The sequence below is a fragment of the Dermacentor andersoni genome, chromosome 4 (genome assembly GCF_023375885.2).
Source record: "Dermacentor andersoni chromosome 4, qqDerAnde1_hic_scaffold, whole genome shotgun sequence".
Lineage (NCBI taxonomy): Eukaryota > Metazoa > Arthropoda > Arachnida > Ixodida > Ixodidae > Dermacentor > Dermacentor andersoni.
In genome coordinates this window covers 89,405,043-89,430,096 of record NC_092817.1, presented here as the reverse complement: position 1 = coordinate 89,430,096, position 25,054 = coordinate 89,405,043, and the positions used below count along the sequence as shown (strand labels likewise).

The window sequence follows — 25,054 nt, the reverse complement described above, 5'->3', positions numbered from 1 at the left end:
AGCGTGAACCTGTGTCGTGATTGTCACCGCTGTACTATTAATTGATTTCTGAATTGATGGCCCTGGCGCCTAACAGACAAAACAGACTACTTCGTATTGTCATTGTTTGGCGCCTCACTTGAATAATTCCTGGGCTGTAGCGTTTGCTCGGCACCCTGTTCTTACAACCTCGCTACTGTGCGATCTGTTTTGCGAACACTCGCCCAGGTGCCGTATTCATAAAGTTGGTCTTATGCTAGAGCGATTTTCAAAATATGCGCCGGCCATTCCTGGTAATGACGAAATGACAAGCAATTCGTTATGGGCATTCTGAAATTGGCCGCGCGGCAGATGTTCACATCTGTTTATGCAAGAGCGTTTCGCAAGAAGAGACGTTGCCTATTTGCGGTAGCGGAACCTGCCGGCCATTTACAGCTTCATGGAATTGAAAGCTTTACGTCTTTGCCCGCAATGACATACTCACACCTGGTAAGTAGTATCTGGCGTAATGACAGCTCGATGATGCGAATTTATTGGCTTAGAAAAGCACCGATATGTTCACACTAATTGCACCGCATACTGCTGCTATGGTCAATGTACATAGGCATGTAAATCGCATTGCGGGAAGGGCTGAAAGAACGCAAATAGAAGGGCGTCTTTCTTTAAAATTTTGCTTTGATTTTTCTTATCACATCGCAGAACTTGGAGAGTGTGAAAAGTATATGGACTCTCGATGTCTTTAATAATGTACCCTTTTCGAGACGACCGTTTTGTATGCATCAAGAAAAATAAGACATCAAGACATAAATTTCAACGAGCTCATTCAAAATCAAGTTTGAAGTTGGGCAGGATGCGTCCTGCTTTCATAACGTACCATGTCTCATCCGAAATTTTAAAAAAAATTTGCCTTTGGATAGAATCTACAACTTGAATGGTGCCCTTAAAACACGGACTGTTAGTCGAGCTCAAATTAAGAAGCTTCCGCTGACATCGTTAAGTAATCTGTTCTAACTAGTAATATCGCAAGCTATCTGTCGCGCTTTTTCTGACGAGCATGATTGTGGGGAACGTAGCTGCTTAGAAGAACTTCAGTTTGGCCTAGTTGGTGTTTACTGTATATCATATTGACCGCAAATAAAGACGGGGACAGCGGAAGAGAACACAAGAACGACACGGGCGGTACGACACGCCCGTGTCTTTTTAGTGTTCTCTTCCGCTGCCCTCGTCTTTATTTGCGGTCAATGTGATATGTAGCTGCTTAAATCAGCAGAAATTTAGAGATTATATACGGCATTAACCGGATAAGAAATGGAGAGCGCGCGCTCTTGGCGGCTCAGTAGCGAGGACGTGCTAAATGTACTTTCTGTGTCTTAAGGCCCCGCCAGAGGTGCATCTTATTGTAAACGAAGCACATATTTTTGTCGCTTCCAGCGACGTGCCAGAGGTACACGAATGCTGATCTTACTGTCGATACAGACACGAAATGGATTTAATGAACTACAGCTCGGTATTCCATATTCTTCTCAAAGGCACTGACGATTTTCACTTAAGTAATATCACAATGTAATGACAGAAAAAGAGAAGCCTAATACTTGTTGCGCCTAATTAATTACAAGTGCCGCTAGTGATTGTGGCGTAGCCGGGTGCCAAATACACGCCGTTCTTGCCTCAAAGCATCAAGCGAGTTCAAAGCTCGAAGCCAAAGGAGCGTAGGCAATGCGACAAATACTCGTGAATGTGAAGTGGGAAATGTGCCTTCCACTGTCGTGTTCGCGTTTTATTCTGCCTTCATAGTGCTCATATATCTTCGTGGGGAACAAAGAAAATCGCATGAGTTCGCTGAGGCCTCGTCCGCCTCTTCAATAATAACGTCATACGGGTGTGTGGAGAAAAAGAAACGACTTTTACAGGAGGTCACCCATCGAACCCGCTGTCGTTGACAGCATATCAAAGATGCGTGCGCACGGTTCCACTGCAAATAGATTCATTTCGCGGTCATCCGGATATTTTCGGTTTATCTGTCATCTCACAGTGCGCTGTAAAATTTTCACCGAGCTGTTCTTTTGCATGACATTTTTTTTCCTTGCACTCGGCTAGCGAAGCGAACCACATCTGAGAACAACGCCGGTATAGCCTTGCGTAGTGCTCTCCGCGTTTTGGCGACGCAGCGTAGCGTGTTGCTCCCTTTGGCGCGGTGCCGGAGACGTGGTGATTTCGCAGCTCCCAAACACAGGCGGTAGTCAAGCCAGTGTGAGGACGCGGCCTTGCGTCCTGTAGTTTGGCCTGGGCGAATGTGAACGGACCGCTGACAGAGATGAACGATGTGGTGGGCGGGAACGTTGAACAGGAAGAACATAGGATGCGCTGGAAGCGATATACGCGCTCGTGGCGTGTCATTACGGGGCCTTCAGATGCGATCGCCGCCAGCATCTAGAAGTTTGCCCGCCGAACATATTCTTTCATCCTCCTCTCTTGTCTCCCTAGATAATTGGCAGAAAGGAAGGCTTGCGACAAACCGGAAGTGTCACTAGTCGCCAACTTTTGATGGGAAGAATACCTTCCGTCAAAAAAGAAGATAGGCCAAATTGATAAACAGAAACGCGCCACGGAGTTTCTGTCCGATCTTCTGGGTTAGGTTACTGCGCGAACTCAAGAAGTGATGTGCTAACTTTCATTCATTCATTCATTCATTCATTCATTCATTCATTCATTCATTCATTCATTCATTCATTCATTCATTCAAGACAATTTATGTCTTGAATAACAAAACGCGGTCTTCATGTAAATATCAAGAACGCTTTTAGTGAACATGTTAGTACTCAGTATTAAGTCGACTGAAACATTTAAATGACCAGCAGTTAAGGTTCAGAAGCTTTACAACTGAGACAAGCAAGTGGTTGAATGCGCTTCTTTGAGGCTGACACTTTCAGTAAGTAGCATTGGTAAGCTTATTAGTCAAAGGATGGTACCTAAGTACTTATTGAGTACAGTGTGGAGGTAACGCATAAATAGCGATCCAAATTTCAAGAAACCTGTATGAGTTTCCGGAATCATTGTTCAGAGACCAGTAACACTGCCGCACTTTCCCGCCAAAGAGAATCAGGCAACCGTGAGACACCTGACATACTCTGCTCACGTGACTTCTCCCACCTTGTAAGCAGTGCGGTGGTTGCAAATCGATAACAAATGCACAGCGGAATTCGGCGACAAGCGTGTCCCACAGTCATGCCACTGCGGTCCTCATCCACGATGACGGACCTTGCAGAAGCGCAACATAGCACCGCTACCACTCAAAGTTTGGACACCAGGAAGAATCTTCACTAAACGCGGTATCCCAGAGTCCATCTTAAGACTAATTGGTAAAACCACTTTCCGTGGAACGCCAGGTGATGCCACTATTGAGCGCTTTGAGTGTATGTTCAACCGACGAAGACGCCACCACGTGCAATGACTGCCTTCCATCCTTGTGGCTGTGGCCTAACGGGTAGTAAATCGGGCTATTACACGGAGATATCCACGTTCGACTCTTACGTTCGGACACCGCATTTTTTTATATGGTAAGGAAGTTCTACTCAACGGCAAATCGACCAGTGATGGAACGACCAACAAACAAACCCACCACTGCGGCATGGTAGGGAGCAAAATACTTGCTTTGAAAGAAAATCAGCCTGCTTCAACAATTCCTCCTGCTCAGAACCGCCGCCACTACCACCAATGGCAACGATGGTTACTGTTATTTCACTATTACAACTGTTCCCACTAGACTAAACTATACTACAGTAAACTGATGCGCGTTCCAAGGAATTTTGTTAGCTAACCCACATCCCTTCTCAAGTACATACTTCTTGATGTACAAAAATTTCCCTCGATATTACAGCGCAAAGCTCGCTCAAAGCAGGGCCATTTCACCATCATGGTGGCTTTGGCAGAAAGTATTTGCGTGGCCTTTTACATAGCCCATAGGGGTATATTATACTGAGGTTAGTGTATTAAGAGGGGTTCGGAGATTTGGGTAGCAGTAGCAGCTTGAACCCACTTGAGCAGCTATGGCTGCAAACCTGAACCTGTGCGATACTCGCAGCAACTGTAACCTCCACTGTTACACCACAGAGCGTGAGAGGCTTTCCTGGGCAATAAAAACAGCTATTTATGCTAAATAAAAAAATCTTTTCTTTTTTCCTGTGTTTGGTCAGTCGCCAGGCGCTTCCTCCGTTTGTCCCTCGATGCATGGGACAGCACCGTAAACATCAGCTCGAAAATGGCGTACGCGAATTTTATTACCGTTCTGCTACTTCCCTCTAATAAACCGAGAGGCGAACAGCGGGAAATAATGCGTCGTCGAGATTATTAACGGTAATTCATTTTTTTTTCTGCGTGGCTGCACTAATCCAAGACGGCACATGCGAGTCACGTTGCCTGTTCGCGATGGCTGCTGGGTGTCGCAGAGCGGTTCAGCCCGCACTCGTGTAGTTGAAGGCAGTGCTGGGAAAACAACAACAACAACGAAGAGAGGAACAGAAACTAGAGTGTGCTGCTGTCAGAAAAACAATAACATAACGGGAGTGCACTTCAAGGCACTTTTCTTTTTCTGTTAATCCAAGCGAAGGCAATCTGGATAAGTGTTTTCGCAAATACTCGCTCGGTAGTTATGTAAACGAACCTGTCAGCGTCCTTGTTTTGCGAGTGTGGAAAACTTTGCCATTGCGAGCGGAAAATGAATCGGTGGGACGCTTCTACACGTTGATTTTATGGGCTGTACCGAAGAGCTGTTATGAAAGATGAACGTCGCTGTCCGAGTTTTTAGCGCTATTCAGCTCTCGTATAGGATTAATTGGCAGACAGAATCCATGTTTCCTTTGCGATTCTTCGGAATAGTCCGAAAAATGGGAGAGCCGTTACTTCTTCTAAGCTACTTATATGCATGATATTCCCGTGTAACTTTCCTGAGAGACATTGGTCTCAACGAGATACTCTAATACTGCGTGTCGTGCTACACATGCGTTGCCTGTAGTGTGCATTGTTTAATTTACCATCGCATTCATCTGAGGACGTATTCTGCGACGCTCACTTTCGGCGACAGTGTCGCCTCGGCGATTGTGTAGCCGTCAGGGGAGCGCTAACTGGCCGGTCGAGCAAAATCGGGTGGCCTGATTGGCACGTTGAGCACAACGTCATCCAATTTCGCTCAACCAGGCAATCAGCGCGCGTCTCATGGCCAAGGTGACACTATTGCCGAAGCGGATCGTCGCAGAATAGGTACTCTGGAGTAGCAAGCCAGAAGCGTGTCGCGATGACAAACTTCTCTAGTTTTCATTAAAGAACCTCTCTGGGAACCAAACCATGCCGGTTTGGCTTAGATAGATAGATAGATAGATAGATAGATAGATAGATAGATAGATAGATAGATAGATAGATAGATAGATAGATAGATAGATAGATAGATAGATAGATAGATAGATAGATAGATAGATAGATAGATAGATAGATAGATAGATAGATAGATAGATAGATAGATAGATAGATAGATAGATAGATAGATAGATAGATAGATAGATAGATAGATAGATAGATAGATAGATAGATAGATAGATAGATAGATAGATAGATAGATAGATAGATAGATAGATAGATAGATAGATAGATAGATAGATAGATAGATAGATAGATAGATAGATAGATAGATAGATAGATAGATAGATAGATAGATAGATAGATAGATAGATAGATAGATAGATAGATAGATAGATAGATAGATAGATAGATAGATAGATAGATAGATAGATAGATAGATAGATAGATAGATAGATAGATAGATAGATAGATAGATAGATAGATAGATAGATAGATAGATAGATAGATAGATAGATAGATAGATAGATAGATAGATAGATAGATAGATAGATAGATAGATAGATAGATAGATAGATAGATAGATAGATAGATAGATAGATAGATAGATAGATAGATAGATAGATAGATAGATAGATAGATAGATAGATAGATAGATAGATAACACAACGCGCCTGAAGCATCAATACCTTTGCTCAATTGAGTAGAATTGCATTCTGGGGTTTTACGTGCCAAAACCACGATTTGATTTTGAGGCACGCCGTAGTAGGGGACTCCGCATTAATTTTGACCATTAGGTCAACTAGGCGTTCTTGTCACCCGAAAACACAGTGCCACAGACCCCAGAAAATTACCATACACAGTATATGCTGCCGCTGTCAAGCAAGAGGAATAGGGTACATTTCCCAACGGTATTCGGTTTAATTGGGCAATGCCGGCAAAAGGAATGTGGAGGAGGAGGGAGGGAAGAGAAAAGTAGAAGGCAGGGAGGTTAACCAGAATAACGTCCGGTTGGCTACCCTACACCGGGGGAATGGGAAAGGGGACAACAAAGATCACAGGGAGAGAGAGGAGGGAAGGAAAGAAGGAAATTGCGGCGAGTTCGCTGACGCGTGTGGTCTTAAAGAAATTGCATTAAATGTCACAGATGGTCGCACAAACCCGTCGTCCTTAAGAAACACAAAAGCGCCTTCACCGCTTTATGGGCCGATGGGCGATGGGGGCGGTGTTCCAGCAGCACTTGCACAGAAAGTGGCCGATTGTCCAGTTTTTGGAAAGCTTTGACAAGTTCTTGTCTCTCTGGGGCATATCTTGGACAGTGGCACAGCAGGTGGTCGATGTTTTCTTCGGTGCCACAGACCTCGCATGCTGCGCTGTCAGTTATTCAAATTAATGTAGAGTATGCCTTTGTGAAGGCCACTCCTAACCAAAGGCGGCAGAGAAGCGCAGCTTCTCTGCCGCCTTTGGAATGTGAGTGAACAGGCAGATCGGGATAATGCTGGAGACTCCCTCGATTAGCAGTTTGGGTTGTCGTACAGCACATGTAAGCAGTTGTAGCCGTGTCATGCTACATTTTTCAGCCTTTCTTTTCTTTCTATTAAGGGGGAGGATGGAGGGGAGTGGGGGATGCAAAACTGTGAAGCACTAAAAAACTGGCAACAGCATAACGTATTTATAAGGGCACAATACCATTTACTGAAAGCACTACCTGCACAATAACACGACAAGATTAGTACATGTGAAGCGGCCGCCGCCCTTCGTCATCCCCTTTTATTTTTTCTCGTACGCTAGATTCGTGCCATTAGTTATTCATGATGCCTCATTCTTTATTTACTCTATTTTAAAGAAGCGTTCTTTTCCTTTAAATGTACCAAATGTGCACTGTGACTGCGAAAATGTTAAAAAGGAATAAAAAAAGAAAGAAACAAACATGATCGGGCTTAAGGGCACTCATTATCAAGCAACGAGTGTGCTGAGAGTGGAAGAATAAAGACCGCTTCGGGACGGCGAAGGGTAATATTTAATAGGCAGCCGCTGAGTTGAAATGCATACAAATATCCGTCGTAAGGTTTTTCAAAACTATTCTAGCAGAAATATGACATTCTAAAAAAAAAACAGCATATTAACGAGCATAGGAAATGAGTTATTAGCGAAATCATTCTTGCGAGGATTCCTAATTCGCCGCTAAGTCATTGCACTAACAACTGGGAGATGCCGTGACATTGACAAAGCGTCTTTACGGAAGAAACGCGAGTTTTCAGCCGCTTCAGTCTTCTGTTTAGCATTTCTGCTTCCAGTGGTGTGACTGCGTTGGTTACTTTAGTCTAAGCATCAACTTGTGCACTGCAACGTTTAGCAATGGCACTACCAATCAGGCCGTTAGAATATTAGATTTTTTCGTGGTATAAATTTATCTCCGATTTCGTGCCATCCATCCCCTTGATTTGTGGCTGTACAGTGTATTACCGAAATTAACGGGGACACCACACCGAGCGCAATGCAAATACGTGGTTTCTCCAGTTCTTTAGGAAGCAGAGCTGCTTGGAAGCACCACTGGCTAGATATATCCTAAGCTGCATCATACGGCCTGTGAACGCACACCTTTGAACCGGAAAACAAGTCACTAGTTACAGTAGGAAAGAATGTGCAGGTGTTCTGCCCTAGCACTACAATATTAAGCTAGTTGTTTCGATCTTTTTCCAGCGATGTATGTCTACTTTTGCTTACTAGCGGTTGCATGTCTCCTTGCATTTATGAACGTAACGTAGCAAGCACCCTCCGTTCAAGGCGCTATGTTTGTGTTTGGACCTTCGCAAATATTAAGTTACACGCAGAGTGCCGGAAGTAGCTGGATATCATTTCTATTGACTCCGTAAAAAAGTTCTATAAAATTAGGGAGAGTCAGAATGAACGTAACAGGAAAATGCTTTGACAATGGCTTTTAATTGCAGATGAAAACTGTAGCATTCATGTAATCGCATACCAGCTATACCTTATGAAGTGAACAGCGTTTTGGTACAGTCATATAGCATCCCGTAATATTTTTGTATACATACATTCAAATACATTCCTGGAGTTGGAAAGAACTGTTATTGGCCACATTTTGCTCGTTACTCCTTTTTTTCGGCAACCATTGCACCAAATTTCACAAGGTTTGTTGCATTTAAGAGAAAAACTCAAAATATAGTGACTGCTCGTTTCGAATTTTTGATTTAGGTCGTCAATATTTTGTTAAAAATTGTTAAAAATTGAAAATTTTCTGTAATCGACACTATCAAGTTTACAGTTCTACAGTTCAGCAAAGAAAAATGATATCGCAAATTTATGAATTGCATCTAATAGTGCATCTAAAGTGCACAAAATGTATATGTTACACATGAATTTAAAACAATTCAGTAATATGTAAATATAGCTTTTGCAGAACCTTTGTACACTACGAAACATATTCATGTAAGATATAAACTCACATATCAGATTTGTCCGCTTTGAATTATCTAATAAATGCCGTTTGCAGAACCGAGATATCTGTTTTTGATGTGGAGCTATTAATGTATAACCTTCGTGCGTCTATCTTTTACGAACTTGCAAATTCTTTAACATTCTTTTAACAAACTTCAGGCCCTGAACCGATATTCCGCTTCCAACAGTCATTAGAATTTAACTTTTTCTCTCAAATGCAAGAAATTTCTTTAAAATCGGTTCAGTGGTTATCTCAGAAAAGCGTTTTAGTGTTTTATATGTATTTGAATAGGCCACATCGTAGCTGGGCCCGAGCTGAAGCTTCCTCTTACGCGTCCTCCAAATTTTAGCGAACATGGGTACAGGTTACCTGCAGAGGCAAAATATTTATTAAAAATGTTCTCGAGAAAACTTGGAGCACCTTGTTTCGATGCACTCTACGAAATAGAAAAATGCAATAATAACGACGAGAGCTAATCCTCCACGCTGTTGTAATCCGCGCCACTGAAAACAGCAGAGTCCCTTTGTTGGCCCACACCGGAGCACATGACCGATGGAGAAGGAGGCGACTCCGGGGATTCGCCGTCAGGCATGGTAGACGGTAGCGCGCCGGATCGAAGTTCCAGCGTAGTCGTTTTCAGAGAACCCCGCACCTCCACCAGCTGTGAATAGCTTTATTGGCTGTGGACTGAGAGCGGCTAACGCGGAGGTCAGGCAGCTGCTGGAGTCCCAGCCCGAGCAGCCAACCCCGTGTCTAGTGCTGGTGATATTGGTTGGCCCGCGTTTGTAGTCTTCACTACAAAACTTTTAAGCTTCAATGTCAATGCAAGGGTCGAAGAAACAGTTACTGCTAAGTGCTTCTAATGAGTCTCTGATGGTTGTGGAATGAATAGGAATGAGGCGGTGAACAAATCTGCATTACGACTCTATGGAGTCCATGAGAGGGACAAGTGAAATTGTTTGCTATCCGCAAGCGCAACAGTCGATCGCCCGCATGACCGCTGAGTGTAGATATCTTTAGCACGCCTGTTTCATGTTTAAAGGAACCTGCGTACTCGGAAAACTATTGATCTCTAGTGGCGGAGGCCACTCATTGATTAGACCGGATGGATGTCATTCATAGATGTCCCTACGTCTTTCTTGTTCTCCTTGAGGACAAAACTAAGTCATCGGCTCGTTACCGTTTAGTTCACGTGGAAAATCATTGCTAGTTGGCCCACGTAGTTTTTTTTTTTTGTCATAGCATATTTAGCACTGGTGACATTACTACATTTCTTTTTTTTTTCCTTTCTTATGTTACAATAGATTTCCATTTAAAATGCAAATAAAGGAACACATAAAGCCCTTCGGCTGTCAGGGGAAAGGCAGGTATGGATCTCACCGGTTGTATGAACGAAGAAATAAGCTGCAACAATGGCACAACTTTTCTTTTGGCTAGCATTATTTTATCAGGCAATGCTGCATTTGCTTTAGAAGTCTTCCTGTGACAGTGGTTGATATGTTCCGGATTGGTCCAGCACAGCTGTATAACCGTAGAGTTGTTTACCGAACGTTTGGCGCTTTAGAGTGTCTTGAGTATTCACAAGAGCTAATTTTCGGCCCAGTTCCAAATAGTTGAATATCAAATAAGCAAGTGCAATCATTTTGTTCAGAGGATAGACCCCGCGGAGTGTCATATAGCTAGAAGTGCAGGTGAGCGTGTTACAAAGTGGCACTTCTCCTTAACTGTAACATCGCATTTAGAACTGCATTTAAAATGGCGACGCGTAGGTTCAGACGAAAATTCCTCTAAAGCTGCACAACGTGAACAAAGGAGTCCTTATAGGTTACAGCATACTTCGCCTACACCCTACACGCCGTGAAGGATTAAAAGTGAAAAGTATAAAAGTACCTAGCAAGTGAGCGAGAAAGAGAACTTATTAATAAACATGGCGGGAGGTTCAGTTGGGACAGGGCTACGTATGACTAGATATGACGACTGGCCACGTGCAACAAGTCCCGCAGGTGCGGGCGGGACATGCCATGCGTGTAACCCTATATATGAAAGCCGCGCGTCAAGGCACTCATGGTAAATTGAAAGGCTTTGTCGCTGTAGCCAGCTGCCGGATCCCTTTCTTGAATGACGTCCCCAGCTTTGGCGGGCTGCCGGCATGCAGCGTGTATAAACTTTAGGACATTAGGTCAAACCACTCGACTCGCATATTGGCCTAATTAGAATGACGATTTTTTACAGCGAAGCTGTATGTGGCTAGATTCTGGAAAAAATTGTGCGCGTCTAGCGAGCTTTGTAGACGGAGAATTTCTCCCTACACATGGGCCGATCCCGAAGATAGTGCAAGACTGGGCCGACCCGCGGCGGAGGTGAAGCAGGCTTTAAGCACTCCGCCAACTTGCAAAATTAAGTTTAATATCTTAGGTCCAAATGCAACCCGTATGAGATATTAAGCTGATAAGAACGGATACTACACTTTGACCCGCATCAACCATGTCCACATTTCTCTTTGTCGACATTCTAAGCGCTTGCGTATCTCCTTTCCTTTCCTTCCGCTCTCCCTTGGTGACACTCCCGTAAGCGTCTTTCCCGACAGGACCGCGAGGCGGAAAGAAATGCGAGCCGTCCATGTGGCCCCGATCCCACAAACTTGGAACGTTTCACCGGAACAACGGTCAGGTTTCAGAGGGAGTTTGTGCGGAACCAGTTTTGTGCGGCCTGTGTCGTTTGTGACCGCTTGTGGTTTTCGAGTGACCTCACAACCGTTACTCCACTGCGGGACGTCGACGAACACAATATCGCCTTGGCTACGGTGAAGCCGTGTGTGCCCTCTGAGTAGAGTGAGGTGCGTGTCTGTTCTACGTGCCGGCATTCGTTAGTAAAAGGTGTCGTGCAGCGTTTTGCAACACTACATGGGTATGTATGCTCCCCGGTGCCTCATCATCTTCCGAGGCTCATCATCGTAGAAGAGCGACTAGTCGCGCCTCGCCTTCCATTTATGTGCATATGGTGTTTGACGCACGGCAAGGGACAGTTCGCCATTAAGGGGCCCACATACACAGCTTCGCTGATCATTCACGTTCACAGAGTGGAATTACACTGAATTTTCTTCTCGCTTTTTTTTTGGGGGGGGGGGGGGGGAGGGGGAGGATTAAGGTCCTCAATTTAGATAGTGTAGCCAAATAGCCTATCCACCGTAATTTTACTGGGTTTCTGAGCAGGATGTCGAATTGAAAAAATAAATACCGGTTTGATTCGGGTTCAATGCGCTCCGACTTCGTTCCGGTTCATTGCGGTTCCGAGAAATATCAAAACCTATAATGGTTCGGGAACCGGCTCGCAACACTGAATCTGTTGGCAAATGGTTTTGGCTCTGTCCATTTTATCCTGCCCAATGGTGATATCCAGCGTAGTACTATCGCCTTGTTCGCATGGCGCTTGCGCAAATTTCGAGAGGAGGCAAACTTCTACGAATGAATTACGCAGGTACGGAGGAATATTGATCATAAAGACAGAGATAACTAGTAGGAATCCGCTCATCATCGTAAGGTCTGCGTATGTTTCACACTCGTTACTTCACAACAGCAGAGTCACCTAATTTTCGTTTCGTTTCTGGTTTTTACTACAGGCCTAGCGGTGAGCCAACTGTGGCATGTGATGTATGGTGGCGAAGGGCAGTGCGACATCACATTGTATCACATAAATTAAAACTGGAAACTTGTACTCTGTAGCAAAGCAAGAAGCCAGCATTGGACATTTCGCTCAGTTTCGTGCTTCTTCAGAAGAGGGTGAAGACATTGATGCTTATGGACGATGAACAAGTAAGGTTTGTACTGAATCGTAAGTCGATCTTTCTTGAGCATCCGCACCTTGCGCGTGGTCGTGAACTGGCTAACGGCAGACAAAACAGTCGAAAGCACTGAAAAGCATATATATATATATATATATATATATATATATATATATATACGGTGACAGTCGTTATTTATTACGGTTAACGTTTGGTTCGGGTTAAGGTACGCCCCAGAAAATATCGGCTCAGCTTCAGTGCCACACAAAATTTCAATTCGGTACGGTTTTCGGTTCCGGTTCAGTTCGACACGCCGTTTGGGAGTAGCACTGTGAGAAAAATGTAATAAAAATATGAAAAGATAAAGCCGGCTGATGTATGTCGGGGAAGTGTGTGAAATTACGGCGAACAAATTTAACCAAAATGAAACATAAACGCGGGGATCGGAGGTAATCCTTATGTTTCAAACATTGCAACCATTGACAAACGATCAATGCGGTTCTTCTTTGTTAGGTTATAATTTGCAAGAAGCATCTATGATTTAATGCCGCATCTATGGCACAGCCTGATAGGTCATTGTGTTATTTTGCTTCTGATTACACTTCTAAAGTCACGTCAGTCATAAGCCCCGAGAGGATTAGGGTTTCCACATTTAACGAACAGAGAGAAGTGTTGGTTTGCCGATGTACTTAAAATATGAGATCTCTGTATGAATGTAGTTTGGTCTAAATAGCCTCTTAGTACTTTATGACACTTTGTTGGCGTTGGAAGTATTCTGCAAGAAAACGCAATAAAAGAGCGAACGTATGGCCGTGTTTTGCACTTGTACAAATTCTTGCGTTCCTCGCTTCAGTCAAGTCAGCTTTAGTGGTATATTTGAACGGGATGCGCTTGCTTTTAGATTCTAAGCAAACTGGTAAGCGAAAGAGTGAGAGAGAGAGAGAGAGAGAGAGAGAGAGAAAGAGATTTAATTGATCATGTTTACTTCTTGGCATGCCTTGTCTGCTACTTATGTCGGGGTGAGAGATACCTCGCTCGTAAGCAGATGTATAATAGGAAGAAAAATAGCGTATCAGGAAGAAAATATGAAGAAGAATGAAAGACAACCATCGTCAGGGTATAAGAGAGGATATTGGTGGCGTATGGAAAGCGCTGAGAATGGAAAATGTACGAAGTACGGAGAGGGCGAGCAATGCGCATTTTTTTTCGGCTCGCTGGAACAAAAGCTTGCCAATCTGCGTGCACACTGCATTAGCTTGCCTAATTTACTATATGTCGACGAACTTTACCGCTTCTCACTCGTTCCCACGTCAGCTATCACCTATTTTTTTTTTTTTTTTTTGCGTTTCCTGGCTCTTGTACGTTACCGAAACAACGCGCTTACAATTGCCGGTCGATGCTCGTCTTTGTCGTTTGATGACGACCGTCAGAGTAGGGGGAACACTAAACGCAATAAACGTCAGAATGGGCCAACGGAATGGAACAAAGTCGAACTCCTGGAGCACGGTGCAAACTGCAGAGTCCGCGAAAGCGCCACAGAAGGAAAGGATCAGCGCCGAGCCAAATGCAAGGGCCCCGCGGAGGGATATATCAGCCCCCGGCCGAAGCAGAGGCATTCCCGTTACCATTATACAACTTGCCTCGGTAGGTCCGATTGCCTCCGAATGAAAACGGACAGCCGGAAAATAGGAGCCCGCCGGCAGCCGCACCGAAATTAAAGTTCGCTTCTGGAGCTCCCCGGCATTTATTGTTTCACTTCATCGGGGGCTGATGACGAAGCCATCTGGTTGCAGCTCGTGCACGTTTTCCCAGCCTCTATGAAACTCCGAAAAGTTATTGCACAGCGAAGAAAAGAAGAAAACACAGAAAAGCAGCAACAGAAGGAAGAAAGTATATGTTAAAGTTCAGCCACTGCCCTAGCTTTCAGCTCCACAACTCGCCTTTCTTCGACGAGCTTACGAAAGCAGTTGCGCAAAAATAAATAAACAAGTGAACCTGAATTAGGGAAGGGCGCACTGAACTACAAGGGGAAAGTGATTGAGAAGTATTTTTCCGACTGAGGAACTCGTTTCGTGCCCGCCCTTTTACGAGCCCTCGCATTTTTATTTAATCTCTTCGCCTGTTCATCCTCGTTTGATTCCTAATCCGCGCTATATGAGTGTAGAAGGATTCGCGCTAAATTGGAAACAGCTCTGAATCAAAACTAATACAACGACTTGCTCCGGGCGTGCTTTCGAGTTGAGTTGCACGGGAAGGAACAACTTGGCGCTTATAATGATGGGAGCGACGCAGTAGTATGTAAAAGCGTCTTTGTTGGCGTTTGCCAAAGTTACGATTGCTATAGCATTAACGTCAGGAATTGGATAGCGCGCGCGTAAGTGCTTGTTTCTACAGCCTTGCTTGCAGCAGTTTCAGTTAGAGGCTGACACGGCGCTCAGAGCGAATTACCAATTTCCCTTCGCGTTTTTATTTCCCTTTTTTTTGTTCCGGTAGATCGAGAAAACAAATTTCTCGGTGGTTGTTACTGCACGTACTTCGGAGTTCTCTATTATAGAAGGGCGCTAAGTGCGAACTCCACGTGCCTCTTCTGACGCGTGGTCTAGAAGAAACTGCGGAGATTTCTAATGAGGAACCGTTCCCAAGGCCTCTCCTTGCTGTTTTTCGCTGGAATTGGGCGAGCTGTTTCCAAACAGGCCCCTCATTAGAATACCAGGGCTGTCGCTACGCCGTGCTCTCTTGGACTTAACGTCAAAGTTCGTGCGCGGTTTATATCGCGCGCAAACGTGACAGGTGAGACTAGGAGTAACCTTCTTTCTTCTTTTTTTTTTTGCATATGTCATTTTGAATGGAACGCCAAGCTTGCGCAGCCCTCAGTTCTCCCCCGGCGCACAGAATGAAACCACGTATAGGCAGGAGATGAGCGACTCGTTGGGAGAGCAGGACCCTCAACATCTGACTCGAGTTGTTTCAAATGCGCACGCTTTGGTTGAATAATTATCAGCAGATACGGGTTGGGGTAGTGCACGCGTAAACGTTGTGCCAACCTAAAGTATGAGGCGCAACGTCATTTTGGCGCCAACCCTGCAACGAGTAAACAATTGTCAGTTTTGAATTGTATAGACATTGTGCGTGGTGAAAAAAAATAATACAATCTTCTTAAGCAAACTTATTTGGTCATCGAATGTAGGACAAGATTCGTTTTTAATTTGTATAAAAGAGAAGTATATCGAATAGTGTTCGCCGACGTATAAAACTAAAATTGACTAGCCCGAACGAAGGCTCTAGCTATCTTCATGATATGGTCCGTCAGGTCCCGTGTCTAGTGCTAACAATATTCTAGAAGCCTCTAAAATGCCATTTGTGACTGCATACTGCGTGCGAATACAAAAAAAGAAAAATGTAAAGGATAAGTTAGCTGCCACTGTTGAAAATTATAAGACCAATTCACAAAGCTTTTCGTTTGCAAGTCGTCGGACGGGCCATCCGTGCCCGTTCCTCTCGACTCCAGTTGTATCCTCATAATACACGCGATGAACCTATCCACTGTTCAATGTATAATATTATTTCTGACTTCATCGAGGAGCAAGCAAGGTTTCGGCCGGCCCCGGTGTGTTACTCCACCGGTGTCCCGGGTCATATATCGCTGTTTTGCAACCGCCGTGGAACCCTCCGTTATGGGCGACCATCAGAGTTAAGACGACCCTCAGAACTGAAGGCCAGTACGCTTACCATGCAGTAAAGATTCTTAGCCGAGAAGCTCTAGGAAACATTCCCCGGCATCTGACAGGCCTCCACCACACTGTTACGTTCACTATAGGAGTAAACTTGCAAAGGGTAAGAGGTGAGCTCAGGATACGAGCGCACGGATTGTTGTTGTTGCTCATGCTGCTGCTGCTGCCTTAAAACATTAGTTGGTTAGTTGATTTCATTTCCTCTACGAATTGCTCATATCCACTATGGGAAATCGGCCAGGTATTGGGTGAGTTAGGAAAACAATCGATCTAGTCTAAAAAGAAACAGTACTGAGAAATGTTGAATGAATAAACAAAGACAGTGAAGTCAGATAAAGATTTAAGAATTTATCAGGAAAATTGTCTTGATCCAACTATGAACCTCACAACAGTAGCACCAAAATTCCTATGATAATGTCCCAGCGAGGAAGCTTCCAAGAGTAGAATATCGGGAATGGAAATATTCTATCCACCACAGTGAACTTGCCCTTATAAAGCATGTTTTCATAATGAAGGGAAACGGCGACATGAGAAGAAGTGTTCTCTCGTCTCATGCTCACCACAATATGATCACAAGGAAGGGGTCGCCAGACTGGATTTATGCAGGTATTAGTTTCTTGTAGCTATTCTACAGTGTAAATTAGTAAGCAGGACTTCATTTTTTTAGTACGGCAAACGTTTCTACTCTAGTAATACAATTCTAATCTAATCCTTACTAATCAAGAAAGTTTGTTAATGGCAGGTTCCGAGTGTCTTGCATGACGGCACGCCTCTGTAATCTTGCAGGAGCATGAAAGATGACACAAGAAGGATCGAGACAATGGGTCCACTAAGGACCACTTTTTGCCATACTCATACCAATCACTGGTGTTAAGTGAGAGGGTATTATACAATCAGATGTATGCGAAATATTTAAGCCAGTATTTGCAGTAAGAGCTGAACATAAAGAATCCGTTTCTATAACGACTTTCGAGATGCATGAGTTGGCTTTTCGTAGGGTCACCCGGCGTGGTGGCGTATTGGCTTTGGTGTCGCGCAGCTGCGCCCAAGGGGATGGTATCGAATCCCGGCCGTGGCGCCCTTATTTCGATGGGGGTGAAATGCAAAAACGCCCGTGAGCCGTATATTAATTAAAGAACCCCAAGTGGCCACAATTATACTGTGCGCTTCCACCACGGCGTGCCTCATAATCATGCCGTGGTTCTGGCAACTCCAGAATTTATTTCTTTTAACTTTTCGTAAGGCCAATATAACCGCCATATATTCAGATAAAACAAACATTCAAGGCCATTCCGCCCTGCGAAGGTGGATGACCAAGCAGAGCTTAAACATCGGGGTAAGAAACGTTCGCAACCACCGATAGGTCGTTTTCAAAGCGCAATCGGGCACACACGACAACAGCCAAACGTATTGTCCACGAAGTCTCGGCGGGATCGCGCATCCGCACACTGTAAGTATCAGCCTTCCGAGCGGGGTACCTCCGTCGTTGCGCCGCATTAATCGCTTCGCGATGTGGGGGCTTTCCGCTGGACACCACCGCTTAGGGTCAGCCTCCTCGGCACGCGCCACGCTGGTTCGTGCCGCCCGCCGTCATCGCTCACGTCTGCGGCCCCGAAGATGGGCTCGTGAGCAGCTTGTTCTTCGGCACTACTCACTAAATGCGGCCTTCCCATACCAGAGCATGCAACCTACCAACTGCCTATGCGGTTCCTTGCGCAGGCGTGGAAATGCAGCAGACGGCTTGTTAGGAACCACCTGTCACACCAAATGATCGATACGCGCTACGGCTATTAGCGCTCCCTCGGCACAGCCAAACGGAGCAGCTGGCTAATCAGGAGCTGGGGTAGCTGTCAAAACCGTATTACATTCACGCTTCGCGACATATCGAACGTTACCAATCACAATCAAATCGTCCTGGAACCACAGTATGTCGCACACAGCACAACTGAATTCGAAGTGTCTGTCCAGATACTCCCTTTGAAATTTCGCACACGCACCTTTGTGCTCGTCCAATTTACTGACGTGGTACCTGCGTCGCTTCGCCGAATTCTCCGCTCCGCGGCACTCTTCTTCCTGTCGAGCTCGCAGATCACGGCTAGCCTCTCTGGCAGGATCTGCGCTGCTACTCGCCGCCCGTTGCCTAGCTTGCCTCTTGCTACGCCAGTTGTCAGCCCATGCATTACTGGTTTGCTCCACCTCCTCATAGAGGGTATAGGGTTATGTAGTATTGGGTGGTTTCTTAGCTTTTTCCTTGCTACGCCAGGTGTCAGCACATGCCTTACCGGTTCGCTTTGCCGCCTCGTAGAGGGCGCGGTAGTTCTGAGGCACGGACATTGAAAAATCTATGGGAGGGTAGACATATACAGCTCCGCTGTAATACTGGTATGTAGTCAGGAAATATTACGGAGAACGACCAATCAAAAGTGGAACGGAAAATACAAATTACAGAGGTCGGTGAACGATCTTCGCCTTTCGCCACCCCATCTTCTTCCTCCACTACGCACGCAATGTCACAATATGCAACATTAAATATATTGAGTAGGCGGTTATGTGTACATCAACAACGCGAAAAGTAGTCAATGCATTATGTTAGGTGTCTCCCCTCTTCAGGCGGCGGTAAAAGCGTGCATAACAATATAGTTGCTATTCACACAAATTCTAATGATAGCCAAGTGAACACAAGCACAGCTCACGCCGAGTCATCTCGCACCACATTTTATTCTATCTGATCACACCATTACTATTGGAAATTTTCGCCCACTGTAACGAGTTTTCCTTTATGTAATTTCAGTTTTTGGCTGACCGATGCTAAGAATGTTTTTAGCAGACTGCTCGTGCTATCTAAACAAAGGAATACAGCAGTACTTGTTGCACCATAATACATTCCATAAAAAGCAATCCAATCTGCGGTTCCAAAATGTTGAATACCTCTGTCCTGTACAGAAATGTAAGCTTACAAAATTTTACTTGCTATATCTGCGGTTGTACTCAAATACATTACGCTGACTTCCTTTGAGAGCAAAGTGCAATTGCGCAAAACGCTTCATAAGCGCCGAATTTATTTTTCTGGACTTCCGAAGCAATTACTTCATCCTATCTTTTTTAAACCGCACAGTCATTTTTCGCGTCGTAGGGGCTATTAGTTTGAACACTCTGCTTCTCGTCGAAATGCCAGTCAACACTGTAACGCCTTTCTAAGTTAGAAATCTTTTTTGTAGAACCCACCTTCATGGCCGGCGATCGCCATCCACTTGGTCTGTTTGCGCGGCGAATCAGCCGTTGATAGTTCTGCGTTTCCTCCTCACGCTTTTGCTTCCTTCTTTTCCTTTTTTTTTCTTTCACTCGTGTGCTTCCACCCGAATCGTCGCTTTAGCAGCGGCATGGAACGGAGATAGCCCGAAAAAGCGACGAAACAGAAAACGAACACAATGCACGCCGCCTCCTCCCGAAGTCAGTGGGGCGCGTAATAGCGAAGCGAGGCGGCGCATTCAGTTTCTGACCGGCCAAAGAAATGTGCGGAAGCAACAGAAAGCAGATAAGGAAATAAGGAAAAAAAAAGAGAGGACACAGTTAGCTTCTCCCGCATCACTCCCAGAATCTCGAACCATAGCTGCGACGTGGTTTGTTTGTTGTTTGTTACCGTTCTCGGGCGTTCGCTTTAGCGCGTCGGCCAGTAGTTCTCGGCGGCTTTCGAAGGGGCGCTGGAGAGCCTCCGACTCCGAGAGTGTGCTCAAGCGAACGGATACTCTTCGGAGAGGGGAGGGAAAGGAAGAGAGGGGGGGAGGCGGGCTCAACTGCGACAACGTCGACGACGACGACCACCACCAGCGCCTGCGGTGGAGTTGGCCGCGCGCGATGCAGAGGGCGCCCCCCGCGGCCACCGGCAGCCGCTTCCAACTTTTGCGCTACCGAAGAGCCGGCCAGCACAAAAGACTCGCGGACGGCGCAGCAGTGTAGCGAGTGCCCGAGTCTCCACCAACTGACGGCATTTCGCACACTGGAGCGCTCGTTAAGGAGCGAGAATCAAGGCGACGTGCCGTGGAAGCTCTCGGACAGAACTCCCACAGCCTAATTAACTTCCCGCTCGGGGGATTTTAAGGCTTCACGCGCTGCATGGCACGAGTCGGGCTTCCTTCTCGTCCCGCTTCCGCTTCGCACTATGCGTGGAGACTTTCCTCATTTCCATCCTATCACCCGCCACTCCCCGTGCCACCCACTTTTCCGTTCTCAACCTCGACCTCCCTTTTCGCGTTCACGTTCTGAGGCACACAAATTTTCAGCTTTGTTGCTTGGCCGTGATGGGAAAGTTGCGCTCCCTCTCGCGGAGAGGACGCGTCCGTCTGTGCTATCATGAAGCGTTGCGTGCCGCCCGTCTTCTGCCGCCCACTGTGTGCACGTGCGCGGGTGTACGTACGTGCAAGCTTGTTCGTTCGGCCAAGCAGGCAGGCAGACAAACAGGCCGCGGCCGCGGCGGTAGTGCATTTGTCACCCAGACAAAGTGCGCGCGCCAGAATGGCAACCGGCGGGTGAATCTCTCGCGCGAGGATCATACATAACTTATGTCATGCCGCAGGTGCGCCGACGTGGCAGAGAAACGACAAAAAGAAGCAAAAATGGGGAGAGAAGAAACCGCGGGCTGGTATAGGGGGGCGCGAAACCCGGACAGGTGTTACGAGCACCGCCGCTGTATGTGCGGTGTTTCGCTGGGCGCCCTCCTTCAGTATTTCAGAGCCCTTCTTACCCTCCCTCGATGTTACTACCGCCTGCTCCCCCGCCTTATGTCTTGTTTCGAGGCTATCGCGCGGAGTGGGTGGCACGTGGAGTGGTTTAGGCGGGAGGAAATGGTTGCGTGTTGAAAGGAGTAGAAGGATTAGATTTAGAGGGCAGGAGACAAAGGTGGGCGAAGATGGACGTGTGATAAGTGAGCAACGGAAGGAAAGGAAGGGAAACTAGGAAGTCCTCCGCAAGGCAATCTGACACCCCCAATGAGCCCGGCCGTGTTCTTCACTCCAAAAGGTTACACGCTGTTTTATGAGAAGGAGGAAAGCTTGATGTGAACAAGTGTGCCTACCAATTCACCGTGCAGCGCAAAGTAAAAATCTGGTGGGCTGCGTTTGATAAGGGCGGCTCACCGAACAGAGTAATACTATTTGATCCTCACCACCCTCGTAGATACGTAATTATGCCGTTGTTCTCTCCGTCAATGCACCTACTTAAGCATCGATAATTTCTAGTGATTTCTTACGAATATTGAAAAAACACGTTCTCAATATGTACACCTCCACAAAGCATAATGAATCTTGAACCTTTTATGAACTACTGCATTCTTTTTATCTGATTTACGCCTTAAACACGCTGGAAATAACGAGCTCTGTGTTCACAATGAGGAGCCGGCACAAAAAGCTCCCATGAGCTTGAAAGTTGACCCGACCCTTTAACCTCCTAAAGTACGTAAGCCAATGAGTCGAGACGTCATTGATGTAGCGTATTTTTTTCTTTACTTGGGCCTTCGAAGTAATAATTAAACGCTTTTCGAAAATATATTTCCAATAGTTTATGTGATATCCTGTTGGACATATGTGTCCCTATGTACCTTAAGCGAGTTAAACATTTCTGTGGGCTGCTTAGCTCGTTCCAACGTAAAACTCCATGAAGTAATTAATTGGGGTAGGGAAGCAGAAGGGAAGATTTCAAATATTGCAGCAGGTAAATACAAGGTTTTTGAGCTTTGAGTTGCAACAATCCGTGCGCCTCTTTCGAGCGGATGCGTTTGTAATTTGGTGTGGGTGATATCCTTGTCTCGCGCACTTTCTCATGCGTCCGCATATAGACTGAAGACTTGTGTTCCGCTCTCAGTTCAAAACATTTCCATAAGAACCTGTGCGACTGCTTCGCAAGAACAGCAGCGATCTCATTGGGCTCGTAAGTTTGTAATCTGACGTACATGGTGTACACAATGTTTATACTCCATTGTCGAGTAATTCAAAGAACGCTCAAAAATAGTATTATACTTTTAACTTTAGGTCTCAGTTGCCTTTTAGCTGCCAGTGCGTGATATTTCTTCAGAAGGCTGACAACTAGAAAGGCCTTCATTTATTCTGCGGACGTTATGAAGATGTTCCCGTTTTGCTGCGCGTACTGAAAGGCTTCTTTTACAAGCATGTTTACGAGGCTCTCCAACATCATGAAAACAGAAAATGCTTTTAGTGTTACAAGATGTCTGTTGTTTGCACTAAGGAACACGCTTAATTTCCCTGTGTTGCACGTGGGAATGAGCTGTGGTCGATGATCCATTCGATGACCCTTTGACTACACACGCAGCTTTTGTGAGTAGTAATTCCGATATTCTTGTTTGACACACCTAATCTCTTTCACTTTTTCGGTGGCTTTAAATACTCTCGATTCTCTCGGTGTTCTGCGTCAATTTCTGCACAAATGTTGTGAAAAATTTTTTTTTCAAGCTGTAAAGCAGACTCATCGTCACTGGTGTCAAACAAAATCTAACAGAATGTTTTCTTTCGATACAAATAAGTTGCGTTGTTTTTCTGCCATAATTCCGAAAAATAAAATATTTTATTTAAAATAAACCAAGCCACACGTAAAGACACCACGTATGAAAATTTATTGTACTCAAGCGACTATTAGAACATAAACGTGCCACCCACACGCGAACCCAGCCGATTGGAATCCAGCATTGCGTTGCGGTACACTGGGGCACATATTTCCCGATGCCTCTTTCCTGGCAAAAAGAAAGTGTGCGGGACTCTGCTATTGCAAACACCAGAGACCACTGGAGCTGGGGGAAGGCCAGTAAAGTAGTGCCAAACCAGACAAAAGACACTCGAGCGCCGGCAACGTCGCCTTTGGCGGACGCCATAGAGACGCCTAATTAACGCTATTAACGTAATTAATAAAAGTTAGTAACCACATATGCCATAACATTCGTCTTTTTTTCATTTTTGAATGCTATACCTTCGAGTCTGGCGTGAAATCCTTCGTCTTATATATATATATATATTATCATCATCAGCCTAGTTACGCCCACTGCAGGGCAAGGGCCTCGCCCATACTTCTCCAACTACCCCGGTCATGTACTAATTGTGCATATATATATATATATATATATATATATATATATATATATATATATATATATATCGGGCTTTACAGGCGAATTTCCGAGTTTGACTTTCAGGAGGCTTGCGAATCTCCAGAAATACGTCTATTTAGGAGAACGGGCACTATGCAAAGTCAGGTCTGTTTGTCATAGTTTGTTCTAGGTGTCGGTGTAAACTACATTTCTTTTTGTCTCGTTTCCTGGATGACAGCGTCTTCACAAAGCTTAGATAATGAGAATGTTACACTGTTGTTTTGCCTTAAGTAAGACGGGTAACTTTACAGTAACCGATAATTTTATAACGCGGACTCAGGTCGGACATCATATTTCCGGAAGCGTCCGCTAGTGTGGGAAAAAAATCGGCGCATTCGCCATGCAACGAACGGTTCTTTTTCAGAGCAAGTGCAGTTGCTTCAAGTTACTAATAATCGAAAGGGCACCGGCCTTTGCCAAAATCACGTACGAATGAAAAGCGTTGTGGATTCGGCGCCGGGTACCACCAAGCGTAATTTCTTGCCCGTTTGTTGTCTTTACTGCAGAGCCGCACAACATGGTGCCACCCCGCATCACCCACCGGCTGGGCCAGGTGACAGCGCTGGAACACACCGAGGCCGTGCTGCCCTGCGTGGCCCAGGGCTACCCTTTGCCTACGTACCAGTGGCTGAGGCGTCGCGACGGCGATGCCTCAGCTAGACCCCGGCCTGTGCCGCTAGACGGCGCTCGAGTAAGCATGTCCTCGGGCAGCCTGTTCATACGCTCCGTTATGGCCGACGACGCCGGCAAGTACTACTGCCTCGTCAACAATACTGCTCGCCAGGACAGGGCAGAAACCGAGCTCGTCGTCTATGGTGAGTGGTCTGCCGTTTGCATCCACTTGTGAGGCACTCGATTTGCATTCACCGAGGCTACTTAGTTTGAAACACCATTCAAAGCTTTAAGCACGTCCGTTTGCTGTTACCGCTTACAGAATATCGCAATGCCCCAGGCATATACTGCAGTAGTAGTGCTGCTACGACATTTTCTGAAGTTTCATTCAATGAAAGTGTGTTAAAAATGGTTTTGTGTTACACACGCCACCACGCAGAATGCAAAAGAAGAAAAAGTAAGAGAGAGAAAGCTCTATCATACGTTCATGACTGCGTTGCTACCGGTGCATCTACTACGTCAGCTATGTAGAACATACCCTGCGCATTGCCATAATGCTTCTGTGGGCCGTGGTTGAACTCAACGCCGCAAGATGGTGTCCTCGGCGCAGCTGTTCAGAGCAAGTATGCTTACCAAGCTTACCAGCAAGTATGCGGCCTCTGGGGTGGGCAACACAGCAACAAAGAAGGTCAAGCGGAAAGTTAGAGAGGCTGAATTAATCTCATGGGTGGCGGCAATGGAAAAGAAACCTGCCATGAGTAACTACTTAAGAGGAAAAAACGAAATCAGGAAAGAAACCATTTATGATAACTCAAAGGGAAGCTCATTACTTTTCGAAGCGAGATCGGGATGCCTTAGAACACGCACCTATAAAGCGAGATATAAGAAGGAAGAAGAAGCATGTGCTTGCTGCGGTAAAGCTAGGGAAACGACGGAGCATATTTTATTAGAATGTGAAGACGTCTACCCAGCGGTCGATTTAGGCACCACTG

General features: G+C 45.6%; 1 protein-coding gene and 1 pseudogene across 3 annotated transcripts in view; one reads left to right on the top strand and one right to left on the bottom strand.

The window, feature by feature from the left end:
• LOC126536440 (cell adhesion molecule Dscam1-like) overlaps window positions 1–25,054 on the top strand; it is a 549,544-nt gene that overhangs the window by 330,251 nt on the left and 194,239 nt on the right. For all 3 annotated transcript variants that reach the window (XM_050183398.2, XM_050183399.2, XM_055074012.2), the window contains exon 5: window positions 23,957–24,265. In XM_050183398.2, the coding sequence (XP_050039355.1) occupies window positions 23,957–24,265 (309 nt within the window). The remainder of the gene's footprint in view (window positions 1–23,956; window positions 24,266–25,054) is intronic.
• On the bottom strand, window positions 11,095–11,274 carry LOC126537206 (U2 spliceosomal RNA; annotated as a pseudogene).